The sequence below is a fragment of the Emys orbicularis genome, chromosome 10 (genome assembly GCF_028017835.1).
Source record: "Emys orbicularis isolate rEmyOrb1 chromosome 10, rEmyOrb1.hap1, whole genome shotgun sequence".
In the NCBI taxonomy this organism is placed as follows: domain Eukaryota; kingdom Metazoa; phylum Chordata; order Testudines; family Emydidae; genus Emys; species Emys orbicularis.
Window position 1 is genome coordinate 83824526 of NC_088692.1, and position 16731 is coordinate 83841256.

The following is a 16731-nucleotide window of genomic DNA, read 5'->3' on the forward strand; positions in this document are numbered from 1 at the left end:
TGCAGCATGGAAGTTGTAGTTTACGTGCTTTGTCGTTCTTCTCTATAGACTGGGCTCCCGGGTCAAACTACATCTCCCATGATGCACCATAGGCTCAGAGGATGGTGAGCAGAACAGTTGCATCATGGGAGTCCCTGGACCCCCTGCACAGTCGGAAGGAATAGGTTCTGTGCTGGGGATCTCCTGCTCCTCTCCAGGCTTCAGCACAGCCTCTGTCCGGCTATAGCAGTGGATCATATCTGTATCTGGTACTACAGTCTCAGAGCTGCTGAGTCCCTGCTCTGTCAGGGTGGAAAGGGGAGAAATTATGGCATGTTGCTCTGCCAGTTTATCCTTCTGAATCCTCACGCCCCACTGCCCTGCAAGCCCATCTGTGCTCTGCAGAGCCAAGCTGTGCGTACCCCGGCGCAGAGTCCTAGAATCCTGCCCCAGTCCTATTCAGCACCACTATGCAAGAGCAAACAGAGTTTGTTCCTCACAGATTTCACGCTGATCTCTGCCTGCAGCGTGGGGGGGTGGGAGTTGGAGATACGGCATCTTATCGAACCTAACACCGCAACATGAGTGTGAGTTGCTCATTCGGGCAAGTCCCCTACACACAGTCCATCCATTCCCTAAGTAAACAGCCATCTGTTGCTCCAGGAACATTTCATCCCTCTTTGCGGGAGGAAGAAACTGTCACTCGCTTTATTAATTTAATTGCTAGTTGCAAAAATAAAAACTATAGCAACAAACCGTCCAGCATAACAAAGCTTTGTTGATTGTGGCTGCGGAGTAAAGCCATTGCAAAGTGCAAAGGAATGTCTAGTTTAAACACGGGCTCAGCTGGATATCGAGTTTAACACACTAATGATGTATAAGCTACTTCTCTGTCCTTGGCAAGTAACGTTAGGATGAAAACATCTCTCTATGTCTCTCATCTTGCAGGTCCATGATATCAAATTTCAGGGGCAGAATGCGGAAGAGAAAGAATCATGGATGAAAGCCCTGAATGAAGGGATCAGCAGAGCCAAAAATAAAATCCTTGATGAGGTAAGATAAATGGGTTTCAAGCTGTATGCGTTTGTGTGTCAGCCCTCATTCAGTAGAGGGGCGCTGAAACCCCCCACCTCCCGCACCCCCTCGCTTCAGGTCCAGATTGTGCACCGGGAGTCCAAAACTGCTGTTAGCAGGTTCAGATTATATAGGGTGACCAGACAGCAAGTGTGAAAAATCGGGACAGGGGGTGGGGGGTAATAGGAGCCTATATAAGAAAAAGACCCAAAAATCGGGACTGTCCCTATAAAATCGGGACATTTGGTCACTCTAAGATTATAGCTACACTCTTGAGCTTGTGGCCAGGTGTCACATTAGCCTTTCTCCCCCTTCCTTCCTTTGCTCGAGCCTCCCGAACACTAAGCAACAACAAAGGTTAGAGCAAAAAAAGAAAAAACTCTTGTGGCCAGATTCAGAGATGGAGTGAGGAGAAGTGAGTTACACTCCCTTATTCTGAGTTACACCAGGCAAGGCTTAGTCATGGCTGCTTGAATTTCAGAGCCAGAACATGTAAGAAGTTAAAATAGCAGCTGGTTCACACCTTCTCATGTCCTGCTGCTAGTTGCTTTTCTCCTCTCTTCTGGCCCTGTAGTATGTGTGTTACACAGACTACTTAAGACTCAGTGAGCCAAATTCAGAAGAGCAGTGTGTGAAGAGTGTTGTTAAATGGGTTAGACTCTGATTTGGCATCACGTACATGCAGAGGGGCCTGGAAGGTGTAGGTGGGTGGGTGTGGCCTCCAGTTAGAGTCTCTCTAGACTCCCCCAGAATTTGCCCCTTGGAGTGGGATAACAATGCTGTGTCTTTTCCTCTCTAACAACATACCTGTGAATGCGGGACATGTACGTTTCAGCAGCATTTTATAGAAGCCTCTTTGGGATAACATGTACAGAATCCACCACCCACTGAGCTGGGCATTCCCCATACACGTCATTTGCCCCCTGCCTCCACTGTAAGGCTGGGACTCTCCAGGAGGACAAAAAGGGGGAAGTAGAGAAAATTGCTGACACAGTGGGGTTGGCCTGAGCTGCAAAAGCAACTAAGAGCCTGGTCCAGAGCCCATTGAAGTCAGTGGGAGATGTTCTAATGACTCCAGAGGGCTTTGGATCAGGCCCTAAGTTAATCCACTGGAATCTCAGTCTACCCCTGTAGAAGGAACTTGGGCACTGGAGCTGCCGCAACTCGGAATTTGCCAAGCAGTTGCTCTGCCCCATGGAAGGACTTTCCTTCCCCTCAGCCCCGTGGCTCTCTGCAGCATACAGCCTGGTTACTGCACCTGTAGATCTGGACACGCGTGTAATCGGACACAGAGTCCACCAGCTTTTCACGCTGCCTGGAGAGACGCCTAGTGGAAAGTTACTACACACGCCATTAGCGCTACCCTTCGGCAACACGTCACCAAGAGCTGCCTGCGGCTGTGCCGGAGAGGTTGCAAAGAAGCTGCCTCCCCCCCCCCGACTCTGAAACACCCCCCAAATCTAGACATTCAGGCAAAGGAAGGACTAAAACCACACAGTGTAGGATTTGACATGGAGCTAACCTCAATCCCTTACCAGGAAGGGCAATATCTACTATGCAGTAGTAGGAAGTGCATAAACTCCACCAAGCTAAGGAGAAGCCACCACGAAGGGAATGAAGCCACCATGAAGAAATGAGTAGGGGGAACTTGGAGAGTAAGAAACCAAGAAGATCTGATTAGTGAAAAACAGGCCAGGCTTTAGGGAAGTGGAAACTAGAGTGCTGTGTAAAAATCTCTGAGAGAAAGGCAAGGGATAAAAAGCCACCACATGCCTTCATCCAGCATGCACTACAGACATGGCGTTGCAGAATGCATATTCGTCGGCTCAGTCCTGGGCCTCTTATTCGGGCAATGAAGTCAATGGGAAGTTGGAGTAAGGGGTGGAGAATCAGACTCCAATTGCACTGCGCCATTTTGATAAGAAAACATTTACACTTAAGAGATCCAGACTCTCTATTTTTATTCATGGGAGGGAACTCGCAGTAACTGGAGGTGGCGCAGGGAAGCAACCTGCTGGTATCACCAAATCCCATTCGGTGTCAGATATTTTTTTAGGGCAGGCATTGCTCGTTCATCATTCCAAATAAAAAGCAGCATTTGTAAGTAACTGGACCAGCTGGGAGCAGCAGACAAGCTGGGGCTACATTATAAATCTGAGCAGCAGAAAACTCAGCATTCAAGCTTGCTCTCATGTTACCGATGAGCAGTAGAGGTGATGTAATGTAGCGTAATGCTGGGCAGTCCTCGCTGTAGCAGCCTGCCTCTGTCTCCCTGGTTGCTGGGGGAGACCAGCGCTGGTGCTGCGTTCTCTTTCCAAAGTGGAGCTCTCGTTCTCTCTCTCTCTCTGCCCCAGCGATGATGACGTGCGATGAACTCCGCACTCCCTTGCACAGAGTATCGAAAAGTGAGCTCAGAGGATTGCCCCCGGCCACAAATATGGAGAGATACCTATCCCATAGAGCTGGGAGGGACCCCAAAAGGTCATAGAGTCCAGCCCCCTGCCTTCACTAGGCAGGACCAAGTACTGATTTTTGCCCTAGATCCCTAAGTGGCCCCCTCAAGGATTGAATTCACAACCCTGAGTTTAGCAGGCCAATGCTCAAACCACTGAGCTATCCCTCCCCCCAAGACTTGTGGGGGTGAAGTGCTGCATGCTAACTGCTTCAACATCTGTGTTCACATGCCCTGTTGAAAAACAGCAGGCCCAATCCTCCGCTGGCACAAGTCAGCTGCGCTCCACTGAAGTCAATGGGGCTATACTGAGTTACACCAGCTGAGGAGTTGGCCCATTTTGTTTCCTCCCCCCCCCCCAAAAGAAATTGACCCCATAGGCCTGGTCAGTCTTTCTACTCCAGAGAACTCTCTTCTGTCGGGGGAGCTGAGACAGGTAACTGGAAAGAGATGCATGCAATCAATTGGCATTTCTAAAGCCCCTATTGGTGCTGCCCCCTGTGCCTTCACACACGGAGGACTGAATCCCTGGCTGTGGCCAATAAGCACTGGGTGCAGCTGGGGGGATGCAGAGGAGACATTCATGGCTTCCCCTTCCTGAGGTCAACTCTGTGAGTCACCGGCCCCAGCGTAGTTTAGAGCAGCCTCAGAGACACTCTGAACTAGATCATCTTAGGACCATTATGCCAGCTGGGATCACTAGAGTGTGGTACGCTGTGGCAATACCTCAGCATGCCCCCTTCACTAGGAAGGTGGAGGGGCGGGGGAGTCAAGAGTGGTAGGCATAGAGCCAGAATAGTGAAAGGACTTAGCATTGGCTCTCATTTTCCATGTGCGAGGCAATGAATTTTAAATCTGATTCCAGTAAGTGAACGTGTTAATTCAGCCACTGTTGCAATTAATCCAGGTCGCTGCTCACATCTTCTGTTCAGCTCCTGAGATCATTAAAGCTGTACAAGGAAAGGTCTGTTAACAAGACTTGCTGATACAGTTCACAGTCAGGTCAGGATTATTAACGTGCCTTCACCTCTAAGATTAGTTTTACTACATCTCCCTGCCACGTTCCAAGCCGGAGTGCAGGACAACAAAAGTCTCCTGTGCCCTCCTTTTCCTGCCCTGTAGGTACCTAGGGATTGGCAAACCTCAGCAAGTTGGATGGGCCAAGTCAGACGCTCTCAGTTTCACCTGTGGGGTTGCAGAACTAGCGTCGCATCTTGCAGATGAAGTCAGTTCCACTCTGACACAGAGCTATCATGAATGTGCATGTTGCAAACCACGTGGAGAATCTGGAGCTAGCATCGCATTCCAAGGGCCCCTGGCTAAGGTTCTGAGTGTGGCTCTACCAGATCGCAGCTGGGTTTGCTTTGAAAATACTAAATGGATGTTGTGGCCACGTCGAGCACTGTTTTGTTGATGTGCAAGTTCACATTGCTGGCAGCCCGCAGTAAGGAATGGAGGATGGTGTTTAAGTCTTCCCCCACCTTTTAGCTTTGCAGGAACAAACCCTGCAGATTGTCTGCATACGTACTGCAGTGGATAAGAGGATGAAGGAGCCTGTTCTACAAACATCCACCCAAGAAAGAGTTGCATAACTTTCCTGCTAAAAGAAAAGCTTTTGGCAACTCAGTGCTCAAGTGTCTGATACATATGGCTAATAGGGTGACCAGATGTCCGGATTTTATAGGGACAGTCCTGATATTTGGGTCTTTTTCTTATATAGGCTCCTATTACCCCCCACCCCCGTCCTGATTTTTCACACTTGCTATTTGGTCACCCTAACGGCTATAAATAAGAGTTCAGCATTGAGCTGTATTGTAAATGCTTCTGAAAGGGAGTGCAGGTTTTAAGGCAATATAATGATGCTGGTGAGCAATAAAAACCACACAGAAAACAAATGTTAAAGGTTTATAAATAAAATAAATAAATTAATGGAGATATACTATCTCCTAGAACTGGAAGGGACCTTGAAAGGTCATCGAGTCCAGCCCCCTGCCTTCACTAGCAGGACCAAGTATTGATTTTGCCCCAGATCCCTAAGCAGCCCCCTCAAGAATTGAACTCACAGCCCTGGATTGAGTAGGCTAATGCGTGAACCACTGAGCTATCCCTCAATAAGCCTAGAAACCTGGGACCTGATTGTAATGGTGACATATTCAAAAGCCATCCTGGCTACAAATGCACCCTTACCAGAAATGGCAGAAAAAGACATTCTCATACCTTCTCAATGAGATGGTTTTAGGCATGCATTGATAACTCAGTGATGTTCTCCTTTCCTTCCCCCATTTAAAGGTCAAGGTAGATCAGAGCCTTTCCCTGGAACATGTGACTCGAGACAGAGTGAAAGTGAGTCATGGGCGCAGACCACCCACCAGAATTCACCTGAAAGAGGTAAGAATGCACCCCGGGGTTGCATGCTGCAGCACAGTGAAATCACCTGTATGCAATCTCCATCTGGTAAAAGACCCAAGCCGGAATCAGTGAGAACTATTTCTGGGTGTATCGTTCATGCTGATTACCTGCAAAACACAAGCTTCTATCTGACCCCTTACAGGTAAAACTAGTCGGTAACTGGAGTAAGGGAAAGCAAGTTTTTAATCTGAGGGATGGTGGACCGCAGCTGTTTAAGATTTTTGCATCCTTCAGATTGGTAGCTGCTGCAATATGTTGTGATATATTTTGTGAGCCTTTCTATAGTTCATGAGCTGCTTCTTTGTTTGGCATGTGCCATTACTGCTTAATTAAAAAAAAAAAGCACTGAGAATGGGTTATAACTGTTTTTTCTAAGACAGTTTTATAGAGCAGCCTATTTTCAGTTCTCAGTAGCTTTTCTGTAGCTAGTATTTAAAACAAAAACACACACATGGCTAATAAATGTTAGATTCCTATTTCTGAGGGAGTTTCTACACTGAAGTAGTAGTGATACTTTAGAAGAGGATTAAACTAATGAATGGGTTTAAGGCTAAACCTCTTTCTGCAAGCGTCACAGCTTGCAGACTCTCACCTTCTGTGCAACTCTCAAGTGATTAGTGCAGACGAAAGCTTTTTAATCTAGCGCACAAAAATCCTGCAGCATCCACAAGAGAATCTTTCTTTAGAGAAATGCACAGAAATAATCACTGGAGAGCCAGACATTCCCTCCCTTCCCCTCAAAAAGATCTCAGAGGCACAAATGCTCTCCTGGAATTTTATCCGCTGATGTTATTCCCCTTATGCCTTGTAAGCTGGGCCTGAAATCTCAGCTCTGTTATTGCAAGTGCCCTCACCTTGTAGGAGACAATTTGCCATTTATAGGGTAATAAAGGTCTTCTGTGGACATTGGAGACAGAGGGTACGTATAAGTGGACATTATTTTGGATGGAGGCCCTGGGTACTGACATGCCACAAAGATTAGTATTAGGGATGATTATACAGATGCTGCGTAGAAGAGAAAATGCACACTACAGTGCTGGTAAGGAGGAGGAGAGCAATAAACATCCCTAGTGAATTAGCCGGCGAAGAAGCAGTTTACGCATTTCACTCCCAAGAAATGTAAGGTAATGAGTCTGAACCAGAAGTCTGAAGAGAGTCATTTACTCTGAGAAGTCACGTATGGCAAGATACTGAGCAGGACTGGGACTTAGTGCGGGGTGAAGGCCTGTATGCTCCAGCACTGCTGAATGGCAATAGGAGAGTCTTGGGCGGCAGACCCAGAGGAAGGGGACACAACTCAGTTCTCCACCGTGAAACAGTAACACTTTATCTTGAAGGCCATGTTCAGTTCCTGTCACCTTATGGAAAGGACACAATAAAGAGGGTGACTAGACAGTTGCAGGGACTTGAATACTGAAGTAATTAACACAGAAAAAACATATGGGAAGGGGGTTAACTGGAAATTTTAATTGCTGGTCACACAATCCTGAAGGGAGATACTCTGGGCTAGCTTCTCACAGGAGACGGGGGCACATATTGAGAAGAGAGGATCAGGCAACACGGGTGAACTTCACCCAGGTGTAGAGGTCTCTTGAAAGGGCTCAAGTGGGAGGAAGGCTGTAGCCAGCCTCCCTGTTCTGGAGGGAGTCTAAGCCTAGATGCATTTGGGCATTGTCTGTCCCCAGGGCTCCCTCACACAGGGACTCTCTCCTCATTTCTCCCTCTGGGGTGGATAGGAGACTTAGGAAGTTCGGGCTTCGTATAGAGATAATGCAACTCTGCGTGGCCATCCCTTCTGATCCAGCCGCTATGGTTGAGCAGTTTGCCTGGAGCTTGTGACATGAAGGACTAGCTGGCTGAGGCCCAACCCAGCTGAGACAGATGATGTCAGGAGGGGAGAGGAAGCAGCCAGACGCAAAATGACGTTACATTAGCGCCCTGGACTGAAGGATTCGATACATGAACTAACAGACCTGTACATTTTATCAATCTAAAGAAATGCAACAAGTTATGTAAGGAGAGCAGCAAGAGGAATTCTGGGAAACACTCTCATGGGGGGACGACTTGGGTAGTAAGGAGATAAAATATTCTAGGCTACTTCAACGGCTGTTCCTACAAGGGGATAGAACCAGATGATCTGCCTCCGTTGCTCTAGGTTGTCTGCAGTGTGGTAGCCATCTCGGTCCCAGGATATTAGAAAGAAGGCGGGGGAGGTAATTTTTATTGGACCAACTTCTGTTGGTGAGAGAGACAAGCATTCGAGCTACACAGAGCTCTTCCTCAGGTCTGGGAAAGGTACTCAGAGTCTCACAGCTAAATGCAAGGAAGAGCAGATAGTTTAGCATGTACTTCAAAGTGAAGTGGCCCGCTAACACCCAGTATTAAGACCATTTACATGGAAGAGCTCTGCGTAGCTCAAAAGTTTCTCTTTCTCTCTCTCCCCAACAGAAGTTGGTCCAATAAAAGATATCACCTCACCCACTTTGTCTCTCCGGGAAATTCTTTGCATTTATCAGTTCAGACAGTGCACCTGTCCATGCAAATATTTGTAACTCGGAAATTGTCCACATCAGAACTGCACAGCTCAGTGTTTATAACTTAGAAAGGAAAAAGGATTTTTGATAGGCTGATTGTACAACTGCTTTAGACCAATTCTTGACCTCTTGTGGTTATTGGTTTTGATGCTCTCCTGACTGTCGCTCCACTACTGGAGACAAAATAGCTCAGCGGCAAGTATGCATGCACTGAAGCGGGTGCTGGTGTAATGTGATACAGGGTGTTACATTGAGTAAGAAGTGGGGGCATAAAGGGGAGCAGAAACAGAGGCATCACTCAGTCTCACACGTGTAAGCTGTGCTGAGGTGTACGGGTTAGTCTGTACTGTCCTCTTTGTGGGACAAAAGATTTGTAGTCAGATGCTGGACTCAGGGCTTGTCTACACTGCCACTTAACCTGATGTAAGTTTCATCACTCGGGTGTGAAAAAGCCATCTCCCCCCGTGCAACGTAAGTTACATTGACTTAACACGGTATCCACACCACGCTGTGCCAGCAAGAGATGCTCTCCTGCCGACACAGCTTCTGCCTCTCACGGAGGTGGAGTAAATATACCGATGGGAGGGCCCTCTCCCGTCAGCATAGCGCGTCTTCACCCGACACGCTACAGCAGCACAGCTGCGCTGATGTAGTGCAGGAGTGTAGACCAGCCCTCAGTCACCCCACATTCACTTCTTTGACTTAAACGGTTTGTTAAGACTGGTTTTGAGGACAGGATAGTTCAGGGGATTGATAACAGGACACAGTCTAAATAAAGCTTTCTCGTATTACATTTCTCAGGTTGCCAAGTCTACATCGGATGGAATCTTGAGGCTGGATCTGGATATAGTAGATAATGGCCCCCCAGACTTCACCTTGACTGTGAGCGATAATGAGAACGTCCCTCCTCCAAAGGAAACTCCAAAGCCACCTATGCCTCCTACAAAGCCCAGTGTCATGTCAGAGAAGCCGAGTGCGGATGACAGCGTTGCTGATCAAGAGCTTAAAAAGCCTCTGTTGCCTCCAGCTAAGAAGTTGAAGGCGAGTACACCGTCAAAGGATGATCTAAACAACAAGGACGTGGGTTCAGTCAGTCAAGGTGAAGAGAGTGAAGAACCTAAAGCCTCAGCAGGGGACAATGAAGAGAATCTCATGGAGGTCAGCGACAGCAGCACGGCAAAGCCTCCGATTCCTCCTCCTAAAATCTTATCGGACAAGCTGAAAGGGGTCAGTTGGGATGAACCAGCCCCTCACCCTCAAAGCACAGAAGGTTTGGAACCGTCCAAAGGTGGCAGTCAAGAATACCTCACAGAGGTGGTCACAACGGCTACTGTGAAACCTCCACTTCCTCCTAAGATTTTATCAGAAAAATTGACAGCAAGTATGGATACCACCCCGAGCAGTTTAGAGGCGAAGAGTTCAGAAGGCAAGGAGCCCCATGATTCCACCTCCCCCAGGGATGGAATGGAAGATGGGGAAGTGACAGAATCCACTCCCCAAAAAGTAGAGCGTGAAGAAGGAAGTGAGAGAGTTGCTGCTGAGAAAGAGGAGCCGCAAACAATACAGGAACAAATAAAGACTTCCTTAGATACCGAAGCAAAGCAGGAAAGTACAGAGGTTCCTAGTAAAGAGAAAACACTTTTACCACAGACCATAGCAAATCCCTCGCCTTTCAGAACTCGCTGTGCATCTCTAGGAGATCTGCTGAATGAATCGAAAAATGCAGAAAAAGAACTTCTGAGTCCAGGCTTCCGCAAGGAGCCCCAATCCTGCCTGGCTAAAATGGAGGAGAAAGTGGTTTGCGAAAGGGAAAAGACAGAAAAACTTCTGCAAAAGGTTTTACGCCAAGAGTTAGAACAAGCACAGGAGGGAAATGGACCCCCAGTAAACGCAGAGACATTACTCAATGAGGCAGTAGAGCAGCTTCGGCAAGCAACACAAGTCCTACAAGAAATTAAAGGGTTAGGAGAACTGAATAAGGAACCGACAGAGAAACAGAAAGAAAAGCCGAAGGATCTAGTAACTCTTTATAGGAGAAGTGCTCCCTGAGATGTACTTAAGACGACACTTCTTTCTTACAATCAAGCTAAAAATTTGCTATTTACGACTTATACCATTGCTTGGCCAGTGTTAAATAAGGTTATGTTTTGCTATGCACACACGATGCATTCAGAGCAGGGCATTTCAGTTATCATTTTCTTTTTGTTATGTCTTTATGCCATATTGCCATCCCTGATCACAATAGGAAGTTAAAGGACATTGAACATCAGTTGCAAAAATGTGAATATTCTTTAAGGTCTTGATCCAAAGCTCATTGACGTCAGCGGAAAACCACCAATGGGCTTTGGATTAGGCCCTAAAACAAACAAACAAACAAACAAAAAAACACAAATCCACCACCACAACACTGGTAATCAGACTAAAGGTCAGTTTTTCAAAGGAGGGCATGGATATTCCAGCAGAATATTCATGTGTGCATGTATAAATTGGCACGTAAGACATGGAATTACCCCGTTTGCACTGGCACCCAGAGAGTTTTGCCAATGAAATCATTCCACTGGGAATCTGGCTGCAAACGTCCGTAAATTTTGCTCGGTTTGTTCACTTACTGACAGATTTTGACTACCTGGCCCAATCATATTCTGGAACAAATGGTTAACAGTTTCCAAAGATACTCATTAAACACATCAGGTTTCAGAGTAGCAGCCGTGTTAGTCTGTATCCGCAAAAATAACAGGAGTACTTGTGGCACCTTAGAGACTAACAAATTTATTAGAGCATAAGCTTTCGTGGGCTACAACCCACTTCTTCGGATGTTCACTCTATATGCATCCGAAGAAGTGGGTTGTAGCCCACGAAAGCTTATGCTCTAATAAATTTGTTAGTCTCTAAGGTGCCACAAGTACTCCTGTTATTAAACACATCGGCAGTTCAAAAATTGACTTAGAAATCTGCACAAAACTGGCAAACTGGTGATGGTAAGTAATTGTTTTCAGCTCTAGACCAGACTCAAACACAACAATCCTTCCGTGTTCTAAGCACTGTACAAGTATTCATTAAGCCTCAAACTACCATTGCCAAGCAAGTATTATTTTTCCTGTGGGGAAACAGGCAGGGATGTGAAGTGATTTGCCCACAGAAGGAGTTCATTTCAGAGCCAGGGATAGAATTTAGCAATCTTACCCCTAACTCTGTGCTCATTCTCCTAGCCAGTGCTGCTATGTTTGAAATACCTGCTCCTGGCCGAAGCAGCCCAAAATGTTCATTTTTAAGCAATACATTGACCTGGTAACTAGAGTCTCCTGTATTTGTAGAAGTAAATAGTCAGTCAGCTGTTTGGAGGCTTATGGGAGCAGTTGGCTGGTTGTTCTGAAAGTAGACTCTCCCCTTGTTGTATGTCGAGCAGCCTTGTCCTGGGAGGTTGACTGATGACATGTCCATCATGGCAACTGGTTTTGATGGAACGTCTAATCATATCATTTTAACAGGGAAATGCATTTTGCAGTTTAATTCTTGGTGGGTAGGCGGCTGAACTCAGTACACTGAAATGAAGAAGGCATTACTAAATAAGGGCCCGGTCTGGTTCCCATGGAAGGCAATGGCAAAATGCCCCGATTCTTGGTCCTCCTGTTAAAGGAAGTTGCATCTCATGAGAGAAATGTGATGAAATAGGAATAGTCATGGTGACAAAATTATTACAAAACTGTGCCTTGCACGACAAAGATTAAAAGTATAAGCACCATTTTCACCCTCAGACAACATGTGTGGATGTGAACTGGGTCACCTACCTGCCAGTCCAAGTTCAGCGATGCTCATTTACCCAACCAAATCAGGTCATCACAGGGCGCAGGTGCATCCCTTGTATCCTCCTTTCAGAGTTTTGCCCTAAAATAGTCATTCTCAATGGCACCACATCAACTACCCAGGGATTCAAAGGGCCACCACCTCCTCTTTGGCTTTATCTAGGCCTGTGCAGTGGAGGAAGGATTGGATCTTTCTCAGCTGATCTTATGGAGCTCCGGGGAATGCAGGTGGATGTTGAATAGCTAAGGCCCAGCAGAATAGGAAGAATTTCTGAGCCAGAAGAGAGAGTTCAACTTGGCAGTTCTCATTGCTAAAGTATCTACACTACCCAGTAGCTTGTGCCATCTGCCCCTGCCAAGTACTAAGCCAGGAGCATGCTATACATCTTTATCTCAGGTTCCTTCTCCGGTAGCTCACTGAGGCTCCCTGGTGCCCCATGCTGCAAACATCTACCAGAGCAGCAGCAAAGTAAAACTCAAACTACAGCTGAATTAGGAAGGAGGGAGGGGAAAAACTGATGAGTGCTCCTTACCATGTCCAGCCCAGCCCTGACCTAAAGCATTTCAGGAACTGAAAAATGGGAACATCCCAGATAAGAGCTAGGTAGTCACTCAACCAGACACTTCCACATCGAGTGATTAGAACAGCCTTGTTTTAAGCTGCCTCATTCTCAAGCCAGTCATAGGAGTTGTATTGAAAGTCTCTCATTATTCCATCACCCAGGCAGTTTCTGCATAGTAGAATTTGCTTGAGTTTCAGGTGCCAAAACAGCCCTGCGTTTAGACACCGGATTTCCAGATATATGCAGTCCAGAGCATAGTCCCCTTGATGCAGGCCACGGATGAACTCTGGTTCTGCATAATTTACTGCTGTAGAGTCAATGTGAACGGAAGTATCTTGTTTTCTTATGAGATGTACTTATAAGACAAGGGCTAACAATACAGACCCAGTCTATTCAGTGCCTACCAGCTTCTAATACGTATTGTTCTGCATGTGCACTTTCGTTTACCGAACACTGTGTGATGTGAACAGGAGCTGTACAAACCTGGTGTGTACAGAATGTCTTGGGACATCAGCCTTCAGGGAGAAGGAGGCATTTGTGAGCTAAAATTGTATAACAAAAGAATAAAATGGATGACTAATGGAGATGTATATGTAATAGGGATGCACCCAGACCAGAATCATGATCTGGCTATGGTCAACATTTGGATGCAGATTCAAATCCCAGTGCTGAAGCTGTCCCTTATCCCTATTAGGGCCAAACCAAACCCCTGGATTTGAATACCCTTGAACATTGGGGAAGGTCTGGATCCAGCTCAGACTCATCTCTGATATACAAGTATTTTGTCATCACCGTGTGCCACCTATTAAATATCTACCTACTGCAGTGCTGACGAAGAGTCCCAGATACCCCTATCTATTGCAGCAAGAATCTACAGGATGTGCTTATATTTACTGTATTTTTTTAATCATACTGAATATTCTAATGTCTGACATTTTACTGAACCCCCAATAGGAATCTTAACAGAAGACACCTGAATCTGTTAGGAGATGGGAGAGCTAAACCTTTTTACAAGCCAGAGCTAAATACTGTACGCACTAACGTCACTTACCTTTATGTACTATGTCTTGTAAATAACTATAAATTAAGTGAACTCTCTTTTTAACACCCAGTGTCTCCGTGGCTGAAAATGTTGCGTTAATTAAGGAAAAATAGCCTTTTGTATAGGTTTAGCAGTTTCTTTCTACAGTGACTAGTCCACCTAGAATTTTCGGTCGACTGGGCTTTTATATATAAACAAAGCTTCATGGTTTGTTTAGAACATTTAATTCTGAAGTTTTCGCACATATTATTCTTGTTCAGGGTGTAAGCCAATCTCTGCCTAATGGGAACGGCAGGTCATTCCATAGCTGTCTTCTGGGTTTCTTGCACTTTCCTCTTAAACAGCAAGTACTAGCCATTGTCACAGCCGGGTTCTGGAGTAGAAGACCCATTATGCTGATCTAGCAGGACAGTTCCAGTCTTCATTTTACCTACCACCAATGAGTGCGCCTAGCTTTTCTTCACTCAGGCTCCCCAGCTGTACTAAGCTTGCTTTCTCATGTCTGAAGAGGCTGTGGGCGCGTTGAGATGGAACGTGACTCAATTTCAGATTTGTACGAGGACTGCCAGAGCTGCATGGTTCCGACAGGAAGGAAGTGAATGCACTAGTGAGTGGCAGTGAATGATTGTATCTGAAAATCTGTCATGGCTCTTGGAAAGGCAACGCTGCCTTCTGCGTGTAAAGAGCTTTGAGATTTGGCAATAAAACTCCTTTTTAAGCACACTCCGCTTCAGAGCTGTTTGTTGGTAACGAGAAGGAAGAGCAGGCATTGGGAGGAAGTATTAAGTCTTTGCTCGGATAAGTTCTGTCACAGCCAAAGAGGGTTGTGCAGACTGTATCCAGCCTAGTCTATGGGTTAGATCATGGATTAGCCACAAGTCCCAAGGAAGGGGTGGCACAATTATGCACTGCCCCAGGAGCAGGCCAGGAATCAAACTCTGACACTGATAACCCTGCACCGAGGGCAGCTTTCTTCTCCTGCCACACCTGCTCTAGCTGGGATGCAGGCACACGCTTCTCCCCCAGCTGTGTAGGAGGGGCGGTAGCACCCCTGCAGCAGCAGCTTTCCTTCCTCTCCCCCCAGACTAGTTGTGGGGGTACCTCACACCCCTTCCTCTCCTGCACCGGTGTATAACTCAGCTCACGACTGAGCCCCCTGAGAGTGTTCGTGTAGACTTGTGGAACAGGAGCAGGTCCTACAGCTGGGGAAGTTACTCAAGCAGATTTCAAGTGTCTGATTTAAGGGCAGTGTTGCCTAATGGTTGCAGCAGAGACTAGGAAGCCAGGGCTTTGAGTTTCTATACCCAAGATTGCTATCTGGGTTTCTTTGGGAAAGTCACTTACTCGCCCTTCTCTTTATCCAGCTATAAAAGTGAATAGAACAGCTTCTATGGTCCCTCATAGGGATGGAGGAATATTTATGAGGGACTTGCAGGTCACCTTTTATCGGAGGCTGTCCAAGCACCAGTTTTCTTAAGTGCTGTTTTTGGAGTACTGATAAAAGAAAGCTGATCGATCCCGGATATGCAACTTATTTTAAACAAGATTTAATTACTTCCCTCCAACCACTCTAATAAGTGGCCTTTAACTGCATCACAGATTTTCTATAACATTGATGTTGGTAAAATTAAATATCTAGATTAAATGAAGTATGTGGAGCATGTATTAATGATTTTAAACACATTTAGACCATGTGTAGTATTGATGTATGAAACATTCCCCCTTTTGCTTTTCCTCCCATGTAAATGCAGAGATTTATGGTCAGAAGTAGAGCTGAACAAAATTTTCCAGACAACATTTTTTTGCCAACTGAAACAGTTCCTGAAATTGTGTCAATTTAGTTGAATTTAAAAAAAAAATTAAAAATCAAAACGTTGTGTTCTGACATTTTCAAAATTAAATGTTTTTATTTTTATTCAAAATTGCCTGTGTCAAATTTTGCATATATTAAACCAGTTAAACTAAAAAAAATAAAAAATTAAACATTGTTTCAGGTTGAACAAAATATTGTTCGACCCGAAACAGATTTTTTCAACTTTTTCAGAGTCACTGCCGAATTTGAAAATTCGTTTTGGGTCAACCTGAAACTTTTTTTTTTCTTTCAGTTCAGCCAGTGAACCATAAAAAAAAATCAGTTATTTGCACAGCTCTAGCCAGAAGGGACAATTATGAACACCTAATCTGACTTCCTGCATAAAAACAGGCCCCAGGTTTCACCCAGGGATTCCTAGATCAAGCCCAACAATTTGTGGAGGAACCATATGTTTCAGGTTTCAGAGTATCAGCCGTGTTAGTCTGTATCTGTAAAAAGAACAGGAGTAATTGTGGCACCTTAGAGACTAACAAATTTATTTGAGCATAAGCTTTCATGGGCTACAGCCCACTTCAATCGGATGCATAGAATGGAACATAGAAGAAGAGTATACACACACACACACACACAAAATGCCATATCAGCTCTAAGAGGCTAATTAATTAAGATGACCTGTTATCAGCAGGAAAAAAACTTTTGTAGTGATAATCAAGATGGTCAATTACAGACAGTTGACAAGAGGTGTAAGGATAGTTATCATATGGAAAAAGATTCAAGTAGTGTAATGACTCAGCCATTCCCAGTCTCTATTCAAGTCAGAGTTAATGGTATCTAATTTGCAAATCAATTCAAATGTTTCAGGAAGACATCCAAGCCCCAAGTGATGGAGAATTTGCTACATGCCTGTCTGGTCCGTTCCAATGGTTAATTACCCTCACAGTTAAAAATGTGCATCTTACCTTAAAACTGAGCCATAAACTACAAAGCTCTCCAAGATTTCTCCTTTCAGTTCAAGGCAGAATTAGAGGTATTAATCAAAGGCACAAAACACGCCCACAATAG

General features: G+C 45.5%; 1 protein-coding gene across 1 annotated transcript in view; it reads left to right on the plus strand.

Annotated features, from left to right (window-relative positions):
* PLEKHO2 (pleckstrin homology domain containing O2) overlaps window positions 1-10497 on the plus strand; it is a 33626-nt gene extending 23129 nt beyond the window's left edge. Inside the window, exons 4-6 of the mRNA XM_065412724.1 lie at window positions 928-1032; window positions 5795-5893; window positions 9250-10497. Coding sequence (XP_065268796.1) covers window positions 928-1032; window positions 5795-5893; window positions 9250-10497 — 1452 coding nt within the window. The remainder of the gene's footprint in view (window positions 1-927; window positions 1033-5794; window positions 5894-9249) is intronic.
* The last annotated feature ends 6234 nt before the right edge of the window (window positions 10498-16731 follow it).